Source organism: Chiloscyllium plagiosum, unplaced genomic scaffold, assembly GCF_037043375.1.
Source record: "Chiloscyllium plagiosum isolate Xiang-an unplaced genomic scaffold, Cpla_swu_hap1 HiC_scaffold_22, whole genome shotgun sequence".
In the NCBI taxonomy this organism is placed as follows: Eukaryota; Metazoa; Chordata; class Chondrichthyes; order Orectolobiformes; family Hemiscylliidae; genus Chiloscyllium; species Chiloscyllium plagiosum.
Window position 1 is genome coordinate 50400742 of NW_028270160.1, and position 16615 is coordinate 50417356.

The window sequence follows — 16615 nt, forward strand, 5'->3', positions numbered from 1 at the left end:
CATAGGCCGGTATCCTGTCACCAAGTTCCCCTTTATTTACATGTGCATAATACATGACACTGACTCATCTAGCTCAGAACTGACTCCGACAGTGAGCCGAACCCCGATACTCCTGTTTATATCTGTCCATCAGCCAGGGCTCCCTGACTGGATCAAGTTAGCAGCTTCAGTCAGGGAACTCGTATTCTATGAAATCTTCCTGGCTGACCTTGTCCAATCACTACAATTACTTCACAGAACACATACAAATATGTAAGAGCTTCTGATGAATATCCAAATGTGAAGTTTGGATCCAGGCTTTCTAACAAGTACAAATGAGAGTGGTTCTCTCCCCATACAATATGTCTAATACTGACTGTTGGAAAGATAACTAGGTATTGGATTGGTTTGATGATATCTCTCTTTTTCAGCAAAGTTCTGGCAGTTAAGTTGGATTCTTGTGCATATGGAGCAGAGTGATGTCCTGTCCAGTCAGGGCCTTTTGTATTGTTTCCTGGATCATACCTTCCAGGGATTTGCTTTGCCCTGGATTTCCTCATCTCCAAACCCCACCTCCAATCTGTCAGCACTCTCTCTTTATTTTCTCAGCCACAGCTGCTCAACCTGATGTGACACTGTCTATTTTGGTGAGGATTCCTATACTTTCTGGTCAACTTTGTGTTCAGCAAAATCCGAACTACACCAGGTGGCCTGTCAACCAATGAACCCCAGCAGCATTTTTTTAAAAAACTCTAACTGGTGCCTTGTTTTCCTCAAACAAGCAGAGAATGTTGGAGAAACTCAGCAGGGATGACAGCCTCTGTGGAGATAGGAAAAACACAAACCTTTATAAGCACAAACCTGGGGAAAAAATCAATGGACACTTTGGCTTATAAATATCAGGGTCTGCTTTTCACCTTCCCTCATTGGAACCAAAGGAAAGCACAGCTTAACGCTGGGCACTGGCTTGGTTGCAGATGTTGAGAGACAATTTGACATGGGCACGTTTATGACCCCACACCAGATTAATTATTTACTCCCTTAGACTTCATCTCTCGCAAAGTATCCACAAGGCAGCGGGCTCCAACATTGGTGAGCTCTCACGCTGCATGACTCGGGGCTAAACCTCCTCCAATTGGTGTATCGACCACACGTGTATTTCTCATACCTCTCCCAATGTGGCTAATTTGGTGAGAATTAACAATAAGGCTAAAAGTGGCATTCATTTTTGAATATGCGGGAGGAACTAGGAGCTAACATTTATCTCATGAATACGGTCTTTTAATTGTTAGTTATGTGGCCAGCTTGATTTATTTATCATTTCAAAAAGAAAATATCAAAGCAGTTGAAGAAACCAGCACAACTAACACATTCAGAGATGATGTTCAATACTTAGAACAAAGGTGACCCACAGCAGCACAAACACAGCATTATTGCTGGATATATTGCAGAACATGAAGCATGGACAGGTCTTGGGGAGTTTAAAGTGTCAGGCAGAACCTAAAGGCTTAGTACTACCCAAAGGATTTTTAGAACTAAATGTCTATTTGACACCTGACTTTGAAATGAGCACCAAAGATAGGGAATGATCCCTGACCTGTAAGCAAATGGACAGCAATGCAAGATTTTAGCCTCGCATTAAAGCTTGACAGGTTATTAATTGGAGATATTGGCTGGAGGAAACAAAGGTCCACTGTCAGTAATCCTCTTCACATTTGGGTTACCTTGTTAAATGCACTCTATAATGGGCCAATTCTTCAAATACCATCCTTTACTGCTTTAGCCAACGATCATTCGGTTGCAACTTCAAGTGGTCACAGATGGTCTTGCAGGATTCTGTAGCTCTCAGCATAAAATATTCAATAAGCTTTGGAATAGTGAGAGGAAGAAAGTAGGGTAACCTCTTACAGCAGCATTTCAAAGTTAGAGTGTCCATGGAAAGTCCACAACGCAAGCCGGAGGGAACAATGAGAATAATGAGCCAAATTTGCAGGCAGTGTAGCACCGCCATTGCAAACAAGCTTGAAGATGATGACCAGCTGTCAGGCTCCTGATAAAACAGGAAGGATGGTGAACCTCTAAAAGAATCAAGGTTTTAGCAGAAACACCTCAATTGAGGAGGATAAAGAGGGATTCTCCTCACCAATGCAGACATTCTGTTGATTACAATTTGTTTTCAAGATATGGATGACCCTGACAAGAATACTTTTATAAAGGAGTGTGAGTTACTTCTGTGGGTCATTTCAGATGTTTACAACTGAGTAGCTTCAGTAAGAATTGACCACGTAGTTTGATCTAGAGCCACAGACAAACTGGAGGCTAGGATTCCCTGGTCAGTATTAGTGACACAGTTGAGAGTTTATGAAAATCTGACAAATGTTATGGTCTCTTTGTTCTGGGGATTTATTGAACTCGGTTCCATGGTTTATCACTGGGAGAATCTTAATTAGTAATCTCTGCATTTCTAATCATTAGAAACAAGAGTGGGCCACTGAGCTCTTCAGTCCTGCCCCATTATTCAACTAGATTATGGTTACCTGAGGAGATACAGTATCAGAGGCCAATATTAAAGCAGGACAACTGATGTCAGATAGTGAGTGTGAGAGGAAAGGGTTTAGAAGCTAAAATTAGGATCAGACTTGGGTTTCCAAGAATGATGGACTTTAGTTATGATGAGAAGTTGGAAATGTTAGAAATGTTCTGTTTGGAGCATGGAATGTTAAGAAGTGACTTCCTGGAAATGTTCAAGGCATTGAGGGGTTCTGACAGAGGAAAATCTATTCTTTCTTGAGAGTTGGCCATTACCCAGACATTATAGACTTCAAAATCGATGATTTGCAGCAAGGGAATTATTTCACTCAAAGTGTGTCAAGATCTGAAATGTTGTCCTTGAATACAAGGTAGAAGCTGATATGCAGAACAATTTTAAAAGGGAGTTAGATGGTATATCGAGAAACCTCCTGAAGAGCTGGGAAATGGGACTATGCACAATCAAACTCACAGAAAGACAAACTGATTGAAACTTAAAACTTAGGAAGAAACCAATGATTCAAATTTTACACCTGAATAGTCAAACTTGAATATTAAGATTACGTCCCCCTTGTTCTTTATTGGTCCTCTGGAAGACGTGGTTTTTTAGAGGAGCTTTCATGTCATTAGGTCATCCCCAGAAATGTCCCACGGAAAGCAATGAGATAGTGAACAGATAATCTATTTTAGTGATGCTGACTGAGAGACAAATGTTTGTTCTGACACTGGGGATCGTCTTCAGTATAATGCGGGTGGAAGTTTTATATCTTGTGGGGATTGGGGACCAGGGTTTAGCTTCTCAGCAGAAAGCCAGCATCTTCGACATTGCAGCATCTTTTTGATTGCTTTTTGTACGTCTTCGTTTCCAATTATGTGTCTGCTTGGACTTACAAATAATGATCTGCATCTAGAGAAAATTGCACAAATATTGGCCTCAAGGTTTGTGACTATGCTGTTGCTAACATGGCTTAGAGATGTGACGGGATTGAGTTATTTATCCATTTTCTTAAACTCAATGTGACTATCACAAGATTCCTGTCAGATATTACAAACATTCCATTCGCCCCCAGCCCAGTTATAATCTCTTCCAACATCATCCGTCAGGCAGAAGACACAAAAGCTTAAACACATGTACCAACAGATTCAAGAACAGCTTCTTCCCTGCTGTGATTAGACTTCTGAATGGACCTCTCAAATTTAATACTGACTTCACTCTTTGTGCACTTTCTCTGCAGCAGTAATATTATATTGTTCACTCTATTCTATTACTCTTATGCACTTTGTCTGGTACGACTGTGTGCAGTTTTGGGCCCCATATCTCAGGAGGGATGTACTGGCCCTGGAGCGTGTTCAGAGAAGATTCATGAGAATGGTCTAAGGAATGAACAGTTTAACAAATGAGGAACATTTGAGGACTCTGGGTCTATGCTCAGTCGAGTTTAGAAGGATGTGAGGGGATCTAATTGAAACTTACAGAATACTAAATAGCATGGGCAAAGTGGATGTTGGAAAGGTGTTTCCCTTGGTAGGAGAGACTAGGACCTGAGGGCACAGCCTTAGAGTAAAGGGAATACTGTTTACAACAGAGATAAGGAGAAATCTCTGGTGAATCGATGGAATTCACTGCTACAGAAGGCTGTGGAGGCCAGGTCATTGAGTATGTAAGACAGAAATAGATAGGTTCTTGATTGTAAATGGGTCAAAGGTTACAGGGAGAAAGCTGGAGAATGGGGTTGAGAAAAGTATCAGCCATGATTGAATGGTGGGGCAGACTTGATGAGCTGAATGGCCTAATTTCTGCTGCTATGTCTTATGGTCTGTCTGTACTGCAAAACAAAACTTTTCTCTGTACCTGAATAAATGTGGCAATAATAAATCAAATGATTATATAAGGCAGGAGTAGGCTGCTTTTTAGGTGATCTTGTGAAACAAACCCCAGTAATGAGACATTTCTTCGGTTACCGTCATATGTGTCCATTACTACTACAGCTACCAATAACTCAGCTGCCACTAAACATATTGCTTCACCTTCTTCCCCATTAATACTGGGCTTAGTGCTTCCAGTTTGATTTCCTGATCCTAATGAGGGACGAATATATTTCGTATGGTATGATCAGGTACAGTTATAGAATAACTATGACTGCATAAATAGGAAAGGATTTTATCCCTCATCCTCTTTCTCACAGTGATGTGAACAAAACACAAATCATCACAGTCAAATTTTAGCAAGTTCGGAGCCAAATCCTTGTGAAAAATGGGACAAATAAGGTTTGTCATGATGATCCAGAAGAAATTGTATCCTGTGTTTAACATGAAAGGGTTCAGAAAAGATTTCCAAGGATGTTGCCAGGGTTGGAGGATTTGAGCTACAAAGAGAGGTTGAACAGGTTGGGGCTGTTTTCCCTGGAGCGTTGGAGGCTGAGGGGTGACCTTACAGAGTTTTATAAAATCATGAGGGGTGGAGAGGATAAATAGACAAAGTCTTTTCCCTGGGGTGGGGGAGTCCAGAACTGGAGGGCATAGGCTTAGGGTGAGAGGAGAAAGATATAAAAGAGACCTAAGGGGCAACTTTTTCATGCAGAGGGTGGTACGTGTATGGAATGAGTTGCCAGAGGAAGTAGTGGAGGCTAGTACAATTGCAACATTTAAAAGGCATTTGGATGGGTATATGAATAGGAAGGGTTTGGAGGGATATGCGCCGGGTGCTAGCAGGTTAGGATATCGAGTCGGCGTGGACGGGTTGGACCAAAGAGTCTATTTCCATGCTGTACATCTCTATGACTCTATGACTATGTTGGTCTTAACTGTCAGCTCAATCTAACCGTCTGCAATCCCTGGGAACCAACTACTACATTAAGTTATTACACAAAAACTTCAACAAACAAAAAAAGGTTATTTGTAAACTTAAACTTACTTGGCTGCATCATTTCATGAAACTTGGCCAATTAAAACATTAGTCTGTTATAAACAATCTCAGCAGTACAAGCTCAAAAAAAAGCCAAATTTTGCAGTTGATTTTGGATGTTCATCTAGATTAGATTAGATTACAGTGTGGAAACAGGCCCTTCGGCCCAACAAGTCCACATTGACCCGCCGAAGCGTAACCCACCCATACTCCTACATTTACCCCTTACCTAACACTATGGGCAATTTAACATGGCCAATTCACCTGACCTGCACATCTTTGGACTGTGGGAGGAAACCGGAGCACCCGGAGGAAACCCACGCAGACACGGGGAGAACGTGCAAACTCCACACAGACAGTCGCCTGAGGCGGGAATTGAACCCGGGTCTCTGGCGCTGTGAGGCAGCAGTGCCAACCACTGTGCCACCGTGCCACCCACATCTCTTCTAATCCCCAGATCAACCAGAAACTCTGTTGCTCTATGAACAAATACCTTCCAACTAGCTGAGTGCTTTTAGTTTTTATTTCACCAGAACCATTGGTTCATTGTCAAAGTTACTTACAATTCAGTTTTCTGACATTGGAGGTTTAGCAGCAGTTTCAGTCCTTCAAATGTCCATTATTAATGTACTTTCTGATAGAGTCAAGAAAGGTGAAATATACAGGATACTGCTTAGAGACACTGTCAGTTGAAGTGGGTTGTGACATTCAAAAACCCACAGGATAAATTCCTGCCTCAAAACAGAGTGATTTGTCCCAAGTGCTAACAAAGCAGATTCAGCGACATTTACAGTGTGTGTCAAGTACCTGAGGAAACCTTCCCATTAAAAACAAAACAAATCCATATTTTAGTGACTTGGTGGCCAACCTGAGCCCATCAGAGCAAACAGACACAGCTAACTCATAATTCATCATGTTCTAGTGAAATTAAGTCCTCTCTTGTGGCAAACTCACATACATTGTTGAATTTCAGTGATTCGGTAAGGTGCTCATAGCTGTACTTTACTTCCTCATAGTCGGTCACAAGGTTTCCACTGTGAGCAAATGGCAGTGGCTTCTCATTCAGAAACAACTGGAGTTTGTACTTTTCTCCCAGGCCCCGTGCTTCATTGCACCTGTACAGCACGAGAACAAGGTTTGCAGCAAATGGAGAAATCCATCCGCTTCGGAACTTGCGACCTCTCTGTGCTTCAAAATTATTCGCTTGTAATGGGTATTTGTCCTTAAAGTAACCCATGAGAGTCAGGACCGGCAGGAGAGTCTCTGCGTGTCCGAAGCGTATGACAGCGGTGTGAGATATGGACTGGTTCCTGTGTGCAGAAGAGAAAAGACAGTGTTAATCAGCAGCTTTTCTGCACGTTTGCTAGCATGACCATTTTAGTAACAGAGTTTCCATGTTACTGTACAAAGACACATTCAACTGGGGTTCCAAGCCTCAGGAAGTCTGCAAATGAATGTGCTGTCCAGGATTTTGAAATTATTTCAGGACCAGTGATGAATCTGGCATTTATTTTCCCTCCCTCGTCGCTCTTGTTTAATGGATCACTCGGGACAGTTGTATCCCCTTATTATGTGGCTCAACACAACTTTCCTCCACATGCTCAGTGACTGCCAATCCCCAAAATCACTTCCGTCTGTCTACCTGACTCCTTTGTCCATGATAGAATCCCTATGGTGTGGAAGCAGGCCATTCAGCTCATCAAGCCAACACCAACCCTCCGAACAGCATCCCACCCAAACCCCCTGCATTTCCCAAGGTTAGCCTGTACATCACTGATGATGGTGCAACTGTTCTACAAAGCAACACACAAGTCATAGGAAAAAGGCACCACATCAGAGAAGAAGAGAAGCACGTCTTTAACAAAGAAAATCGTCTTAGCTCGAACACAAAATTCTTGCACTGCAGATGCAGGATGGACATTGGTAGTGAGGAGAGGAAAAGCAAGGTGGGGAATGAGTATTGGTCTAGAACTAAGGTCACGATCTCAGGACAAGGATCAGGCCATTTGTGAGTGAGATGAGAAGGAATTTCTTCACTGAGCGGGTGGTGAATCTTCGGAATTCTCTGCCTCAAGGTCTGGAGAAACTCAGTCATTGAGAATGTTCATGACAGAAATTAATAAGAATTCTAAATATTAAAAGACAACTTATTAAGGGATATGGGGATAGTGCAGCAAAATGAGGTTGCAGGAGAAGTTCAGAAATGATCTCATTGAATGGTAGAGCAGGCCTGAAGGGCTGAATAGCCTATTCTTGCTCCTATTCCTTAAGTTCTTCATCATTGATCGTGGATCATACCTCTGACAGATGAGTAGGTTCTCAGTTTGAGTTGGCAACTGCACACACATTTGGTTGGGGGTACAAGAGGTGAAGTGGACAACTTCCCCACTGCAAACTGGATCCTATCTCAGTGAAGCGTCATTTTCAGAGCCAGTGTAACGTTTCCCATTTCCAACAACAACTTCCCACCTCTTCCTGACAAGCTGCTCCAAATTACTATCAGCTTTGTCCTGCAGGACTATGTCCAATGTCTTCTCACTTACCCAAGTCAGAGAAAACACAGGAACCTGGGACCAAGTACACAATAGATTTAACGGATTGTGCAGTATTGATGGGCAAGGCACAATTCAGGTGGAATTGAATGAAAAGTTATGTTTGACACACAAATAAACTCATGTAACAATCTAAGGTAATTAAAAAAAAGACTTATTTTAAACAGTAACTTTGAAACAGTAAAGACTTTGAAACAGTAACATTCATCACAGGACAACTCTGGTATGTGACTGTATTAGTATATATATACAGCCAGGACACTCATTCTGATTAGAATGGTACGCATCCATCTGCTCTAGGGGTATAGCTAGTACACCATGCCTTGGACTGCAGGCTTCCTGCCCATCTTCAGTGCAGATTTAAACTAGACCAGTAATTTATTGTTTACTAATCAATGCTTTCATGATAAAACTAATAGAACCATTATTATATGAATGCAATGATCATTCAAATTCTGTTACAGAATCCTCCTACTTCCTATGCTAACTAACGCTTTACAATAAAATTGTCTGTCCTCAGCCTGATCTAACACAATTTCCAGTATTATGACTGAAATCCTCTTTCCCATGTCATTACTAGGTGGCATGTGTCTTGGTGGTTAGCATTGCTGCCTCACAACACCAGGGACCCGGGTTTGATTCCAACCTTGGGCAACTATCTGTGTGGAGTTTGTACATTCTCCCCACATCGGTGTGGGTTCCGTCCGGGTGCTTCGGTTTCCTCCCACAACCTCAAGTTGTGCAGCTTAGGTGGATTGGCCATGGGAAATGCAGGTCTCGGGTTGGGGGCTAGTGCAGCTTCAGGGGGTTGAGGTGGAACAACGAATGGCCAGTTTCCATACTGTGGGGATTCTATGATTCTAACATTGCATTAATACCAGAACACACACTACAGTATATTTTTGTTTTATTGTTACCGCCTTATGAAGGGTATGAGGTTTTGAATGACCAGTTGATCTACTGTTAGCACACAGGTCAAGCACAGCACAATGAGTGAAAGTGAGGTAATTGGATCCAAGGGGAGATGAGAACAGAATGTAGTTGGGAAGATTAAGAGTGATGCTGGGAACAGTTTAAGCATAGAGGAGAAAGGGGCAATGGATTGGAAGAGGAAAGAGGAGAGGTATAGATGGGCAATAGTCTGTGTGCAAGGGGAATGAAGAAGATGAAGGCAGTTGGGCAGACATGAATGCAGGAAGAAGGGGAGGGAGTAAATTGGAGAAGGGGTAAAGAATGGAATTGAGGAGGAAAGGAAAAAAAAGTTGCTAAGGAGAAGATGGTGACAGAGGGAATGAAGAAATTAGAGGGATAGGAAGAAAGGGTGGACTATAAAGATAACAATAATGAAACATGGGCATAGAAAACAAGAGGAAAGAAGAGTAGGGATGATCAGGAAAGTATGATATCAAGGTGATAGTTAAAAGGTGAGAGAGGAAGGTAAAATAGTGGACTCACAGACCTGGCTCTGCAGAGGATACTGAGGGGTAGAGTTTCCCAGGACTTGTTTCTTTTAGGTGGGCAGAAAGTAATGGATTATTTATTGCTGTCGATATGTGGGTGAGTGGGGTTTGAAATTGGTGAGACAGGTCTGGAACAGCCAGTCCATACATGGACTGCACAGAGAAACTGAGAATTCTCTCACTGAGGGGATGATGACAGAGGAGAAGATATTTGTTGAGCAGTTGAGGGAGGAGGTTGTAATAATGATTTATTGCAGGAACATAGGAATTTCAACATGCATGGACTGTGTTGGAGGATACTTTCTGGGGTTGGATGTTACTTAACTTGGTGATCAGTGTGTTTCCTTGAAATGGCAACACCTTACCACAGAGTGACTGTTAAACATTTTCAGATCAGGCCTCTTGCTTCATTGAGCAGGAACAACTCTGACTTAGAGGAGGAATAATTTGGCAATGCTTTGGTTTTATTATATTGCGTTTCTAACTTTGATAGTCTAAATGTAAAAGATAACTGTAAATGAGACTGCTACAGTAGTGGAGTCTGATGTACCCTGGGAGGCAAATACTGTTTCTCATCAACTTGTTCACACCTCAGGAGCAGGTGGGACTTAACCATAGGCCTCCTGCCTCAAACTAATACCACTGCATGGTTTTGGCACGACTGCGCTAGTTAATTATTAGTAGACAGACAGAAAGCTGGAAAAAAACAGCAAGCCAGGCAGCATTAGGAAGTGCAGAAGTCAACATTTCAGGTGTAGCCCTTCTTCACCCCTTCCCAGAAACAGACAAACACCCATTTGTCACCAGATTGAAATCCAAACTCTTGGCAAAAAGTGATGCTACTGTCTTTATCAAACTCATATACCTTTCATCACAACAGCCCTTATCTGTCCAGTATCAACAACTTTCATGTTAAATAAATTAAACAAAACTAAGATGAATTTTAATTACATAGCTAAGTCTTATATAAGATAAAGGTACTTGTTTTGTGTTACAGGTGGACATAGAATGGGGGTTCTCACAAAGTTGAGAACCTTTGAGTTTATTAAGATGATCTCTTAACATCTCCTATGAGAACGATAATTGCTGAATGGTTCACAATTGCTTCTTATAAATAAAAAAAAGGAACCATATTCTCAGCAATAAGGAACACTGAGTGACCTCCAGGGAAGATGTCTTTTTAATCAACCAGCGAAGTAAAAGGAAAGCGTAAAACCAGAATAAAAGGAAAATAATACGTTTGTGAGAAGATTTGTAGCTCGGGTGCTCGTTGTTGTGGTTCTGTTCGCCGAGCTGGGAATTTGTGTTGCAGACGTTTCGTCCCCTGTCTAGGTGACATCCTCAGTGCTTGGGAGCCTCCTGTGAAGCGCTTCTGTGGTGTTTCCTCCGGCATTTATAGTGGTTTGTCTCTGCCGCTTCCGGTTGTCAGTTCCAGCTGTCCGCTGCAGTGGCCGGTATATTGGGTCCAGGTCATTGTGCTTATTGATTGAATCTGTGGATGAGTGCCATGCCTCCAGGAATTCCCTGGCTGTTCTCTGTTTGGCTTGTCCTACAATAGTAGTGTTGCCCCAGTCGAACTCATGTTGCTTGTCATCTGCGTGTGTGGCTACTAAGGATAGCTGGTCGTGTCGTTTTGTGGCTAGTTGGTGCTCATGGATGTGGATCATTAGCTGTCTTCCTGTTTGTCCCATGTAGTGTTTTGTGCAGTCCTTGCATGGGATTTTGTACACTACTGTGTATACCGGCCACTGCAACGGACAGCTGGAACTGACAACCGAAAGCGGCAGAGACAAACCACTATAAATGCCGGAGGAAACTTCACAGAAGTGCTTCACAGGAGGCTCCCAAGCACTGAGGATGTCACCTAGACAGGGGATGAAACGTCTGCAACATAAATTCTCAGCTCAGCGAACAGAACCACAACAGGAAAAGAATAAGTCAGTCATTTTGTTGTATCGTAACATTTGTAATCATAGGATCCTCATCTACCTCCTTTAGCCTTGTGTTTCAAGAATACCTTTTACCACTTCCTAAATCTGGTAAGACTTTCCTGCTTTTCTTGTACTGATGGATGGCACTGACTCAGGATTACTTAGCAGTTGCTGTGTATGAATCCAAGTACAGAATGTCCTTCCTCCCTTCTGCAGCAGTGATTGCTTCCAGCTTTTTAAATCCTCTTGTCTATCCCAGTGCTCAGTCAGCACCCTCCCTCCTCCATTCCTGGTGTCAGAGCCCTCAGCTGGCTTGATTGTACTTTCTTGAATCTATTTCTTCAATTCCTCTGCTGGTCTACTTCCCTTCCATTTAAATGCATTTAAAAGCTTTCTGGAAACTCGTCTCTTTGACCCAAACCTTCGCTCAAAGTCTGCCTGCATCAGTGAAGCATATTTTGAGACACATTCTACATCAAAGGTCTTAAATGGTGACAAACCTGGAGACTTACTCTCTTACATATCCCCCATGGCCCTTTCCATCTTCATTAGCTCCAAAAAGGACAGGGACCGGAATCTTTGAAACAGTAGGACTTTCAAAAAATTCTTGTATCCCAGGGCTACTTACGTGATTCTAGTTGATACGAAAGCTTGTGGACTTCACCTTCGTTCAGTCTGACTGCAGTTCCCAACCTCCCACCCGCAAACCATTCCTTCACCCCCACCCCCCCCCCATTCATTCCTACCTACTGCAAAACAACATGAATTTTGTTTGTCTGCTATTAGAGGGTTAAAATTTGGTTTAACAGTAGCCTTATTAACTCATTACATGCTAAGCGTGCATGAACAGCTTTGTGCTGCACTTTCAACTTAAAGACTTCAGCACGGACAGTCTTGTTTAACATTCTCACCCTTGCACACTACTGACGCACGGCCCATTGTCCCTTCCTCTCGTATCACTTTGACAGCCCTCTATACCTGCAGAATTCACCAAGACCCTCTTCTGTAGCAGCTAACCATGGGTTACAAACTCCAGCCTCAGTCTCAAGTTGGTGGGGCACTACAGTTCTTTTTAACTACAGAGCTATGAATACACTGGGTCATTGATTTCTACCAAACAAAATGGCTAAAATGATGTTTTTGTTAAAATAAATGACAAAGAAGGTATTCACCTTAGCTGGGGTCAGTGCCATTTTGGGTAGGTTATTTTCCTTACTTTCAGATGGGCTTCAACTAAGTGAAAACCAATCATGGAAGAGTACAGTTGCCCTGAAACAAAATCTATATCAGCGTGTGATATTCAAACTGCTTTTGTGTGAGTGCTCGCTGTCAGAAACAGATGTCTTAATAATTCTCCAGATTCCTGGATATCCTAGGAACACCAAGTTTGGTCTGATTTACACATAATCAGTGGACATGATAAAAAGCTAAATATTACTTGTTAGCCATATCAGCTGTAGAACACAATAGATTAATATAACATGCTGCTAGACTGTTAGCTTCATGCAGTTACGAGCCTGTTAATGAACTTATCTTAGATTTAGGGGTGGCACGGTGGTTCAATGCTTTGCACTGCTGCCCCACAGTGCAAGATACCCAAATTCGGGCCACAGTCTGTGTGGAGATTGCACATTCTCCCAGCATCTGCATGTATTTCCTCCGAATACTCCGGTTTCCTCCCACAGTCCAAAGATGTGCAGGTTAAGCGTATCGGCCATACTAACATGCCCATAGTGTCCGGGGAAGTGCAGGATTACGGGGATGGGCTGGTTACAGGCTGGATGGCATGCTCTTTGGAGGGTTGGGTGTGGACTCAATAGGCTGAATGGACTGCTTCTGCACTGTAGGGATTCTATGATAATGGTCTGAATAACAAGCAAGCAGAAAATGTTAGGGTAATAAACTAAGAAATTGCCCATCATGATTGTTCACTGCTCAGAGTATAGGAGTTGGGTCGTTCTGTCTCCCTCTTATAGAAAGGATATAATTAAGCTGGAGAGGGTTCAGAAGAGATTTGTCAGGATGTTGTCAGGAATGGAGGGTTTGAGATATAAGGAGAGGTTGAACTTATTTCACTGTATGTAGCATGGGGTTGAGTGGTGACCTTAAAAGAGACTTCTCAAATAGTGAGGGGATAGATAAAGTGAATGGCAGATGTAGTTTTCCTAGGGTGGGCATTTCAAAACTAGGGGACATATTTTTAAGGTGCGAGAAGAGAGATTTAGAAAAGGAGTGAGGGGCAATTTTTTACACAGAGAATGGTTCGTGTGTGAAATGAACTTCCAGAGATAGCAGTGGATGTGGGTACAGTTATAATGTTTAACAGGCACTTAGATAAGTACATGAATAAGAAATGAGGAGGGATATGGCAGGTGGGACGAATTTAGTTTGGGATTATGTTTGGCATGGACTGGTTGGACTGAAGGGTCTGTTTCTGTGCTGTATGATTCCAAGACCCTATGATTACCAATACCAATTCCCATACATGAATGCCTTCATTGTAGACACTGGTGTCACACTTGAAGGAGGAATGCAGTCACCTGCAAAACAATGTCAGCAGCAAAGTCATATCTTGTCAAGTGGATCTCCTATGGGATATCAAAAAGCCTTTGCCAGGGAACAGAGGTCTTTGCCGGGTACTTGGTTGACAGTTATGAAGAAGGCTGGCCACACTCACCTAGCTCTGGTAAAACTGTTTGGAATAGATGTGAAATATGTGTGAACTGTTCAGCTGCTTAACACAGAACCATTTTGAACAGTTAACAGTTTGCATCTGTTTTGGTAGTCTGCTAAGAGGCACTGAGCTATCATATAAATAAACCATTGAGAGCTGTATTAGGTGAAGCAGTCAGTAGGCCTGGGTCTCTAACGCTGTACACACTGAGGGACCTATTTGGGACCTCACAGAGAGAGGATGTTAGGAACACTGCTTCTCAAGTTGTTCCTCAGCATTGTGGTCAATGTGAATGATAACTTTAATCAAAAACAGGAAGATATTCAATGAATAATAACTCCTGCCTGTGGTTCTCAGTTGAATATTTGTTCTAGGAATAAAAACAGCAAGCAGAGCAGGAGCTGAGCTTTTTGGATTTAACCAGTTGCATGTCAGTGATCCCAACTTGCATAATCATTTCAAGATGCTCCTTTTGATATGACACTAATTTGCGCCAGAGACAGTACCAGAATGTGAATGCAGCAAGCTTGAGATCTGCAGGAAGCCACAGGATATATTCGACAACATGGAAGGATTTGTTCTTTTCTCCTCATCCCCTCCCTCCTCTTTTTTTCTCTGACTATATATTTGGTTATGGACTGCTCACACTCGAAGGGTTTCCAGTTCTGATGGAAGTTAATTGACTGAAATTTTCACTCTTTTCTTTCTTCGCAGATGCTACCAGACCTCCTGCCCCTTACCAGCAGCTGCTTTTCTCTCCTATTTACATAAAGTTAACTATGAACTGAAATTTTACTGGAAAAACATTTTATTTATAAAGGGCCAGAGTTGAACATTGCTAAAATAAAAATCTGGATATCATCAGAGCTGTGTACCAATGGTTTCTCAACTGCTTCTGTGTTAAAACCTTGAGAGACTTCCACGAAGCTGTGTCGTAAGTTCCAAAGGGTAATGCAAGTTACCACAACAAAACAGAGGACTGTTTTATTCAGATGGAACTACAGGAATAACTCGTAAGTGCATTATCAAAAAAAGCAGGCAATGGCTTTGGGATATCCTGGTTTTAATCCCTAGACTGGTCAGTTATGTGTGTAATCTTGATTCATTCAGATATTGAAAGGAGAAAATACAATAGTAAAACTAATTCACATCGAAAGGATTGTTAGAAGTTTCCAAGGAGAAATGTGTAACACCACAGATGTTCCTGTGTTTAAATGTGCTCTGTATTTTATAGAGGATGAAAGGTTATGAAGTGAAAATGTACACAACACAAAAACAGCCTCCAAAGATTCCTTCAGCCAAACAATTCAGAGTAATTATTGAAAGAAATGTTTACAATGTAACTCCATTTACAGAGCTTAATGAATTGAATTGAATTTAATTTAAAGGTGGGACATTGGTGAGGTGGTGGAGATTTCAGGACCACACTTTCTGGTTCTCTCACCTAATTAAGAGATTACATAAAGTGGGTGACAAAGTGAAGTTAAAACCTAAAATCAGCCACCATTGTACTGAATAGCAGATTATGTTTGACATGTGATCTACCTCTGGTGCTCTTAATGTTTACTTTGCTTCCTATGGTGTTTATTTATCTTACAATATTCCTCACAATGATGTAAAATAAATGAGGTGACATTATTTTCAAGATCCTTGTGAAATGGTGCTTTCCTGTTACCACAAAGACAGTGTGAATACCACCTCTAGTGGTAACCTGCCATTCTCTATGATACAGTTGGCTGAATACACAAGCTGAAAATGTGTTGCTGGAAAAGCGCAGCAGGTCAGGCAGCATCCAGGGAACAGGAGAATCAACGTTTCGGGCATAAGCCCTTCTTCAGGATTCCTGAAGAAGGGCTTATGCCCGAAACGTCGATTCTCCTGTTCCCTGGATGCTGCCTGACCTGCTGCGCTTTTCCAGCAACACATTTTCGGCTCTGATCTCCAGCATCTGCAGACCTCACTTTTTCCTCAATGAATACACAAGCTGCTGTTCAGCTTTGCTGTTTATGCAGACTGTTCCCAAATATGGAGGCAGTTCAGGCAACTAAAAACATAAAATCTGGATTCAGAGATTTCAGGATCTGCATATGTATCGTACTCTCTCAAGCTGCCATTGTTGACAACAAGACTCAAGCAAGAATGGTCAGAAGTGTAGCCTTCAACACACTTTGAATGCCATTCTAGGAATGAATGGAAGTCATTCTGCATACCAAACTAAGAGTTGATTAGGTCATAGCCCTGGCTACTCTGCTGCAAGAATGTGAAGGTTAGCCTGTGTACCAGTGGCATGTCCATTAAGCTCAACCACTTTCACTTGAACTACTTCAAAGGCTCCTAAAGATCAGCAGATAGCTCAACAAGCCAGACACTGATAAACTCACCTGAGCTGGCATATCTCCACCACACTGAGACAGTCACAACTGAGTATGGCTGGTCCGACAGCCAGAACGTCTGACACTGACATACCAAAGTCAGAGGTATGCTCTGATGGTGGGCAAAGAATCTAATGATTCCCATGAATCTATTATCGATTGCCGGGAAAAACTCATCTGGTTCACTAATGTCATTTAGGGAAGGAAACTGAA

General features: G+C 42.1%; 1 protein-coding gene across 5 annotated transcripts in view; it reads right to left on the reverse strand.

Annotated features, from left to right (window-relative positions):
• minpp1b (multiple inositol-polyphosphate phosphatase 1b) overlaps positions 1–16615 on the reverse strand; it is a 104184-nt gene that overhangs the window by 12767 nt on the left and 74802 nt on the right. For 3 of the 5 annotated variants that reach the window (XM_043712381.2, XM_043712385.2, XM_043712386.2), the window contains exon 4: positions 6368–6723. In XM_043712381.2, coding sequence (XP_043568316.2) covers positions 6368–6723 — 356 coding nt within the window. The remainder of the gene's footprint in view (positions 1–6367; positions 6724–16615) is intronic. The other 2 variants (XM_043712383.2, XM_043712382.2) reach the window with 1 other exon arrangement.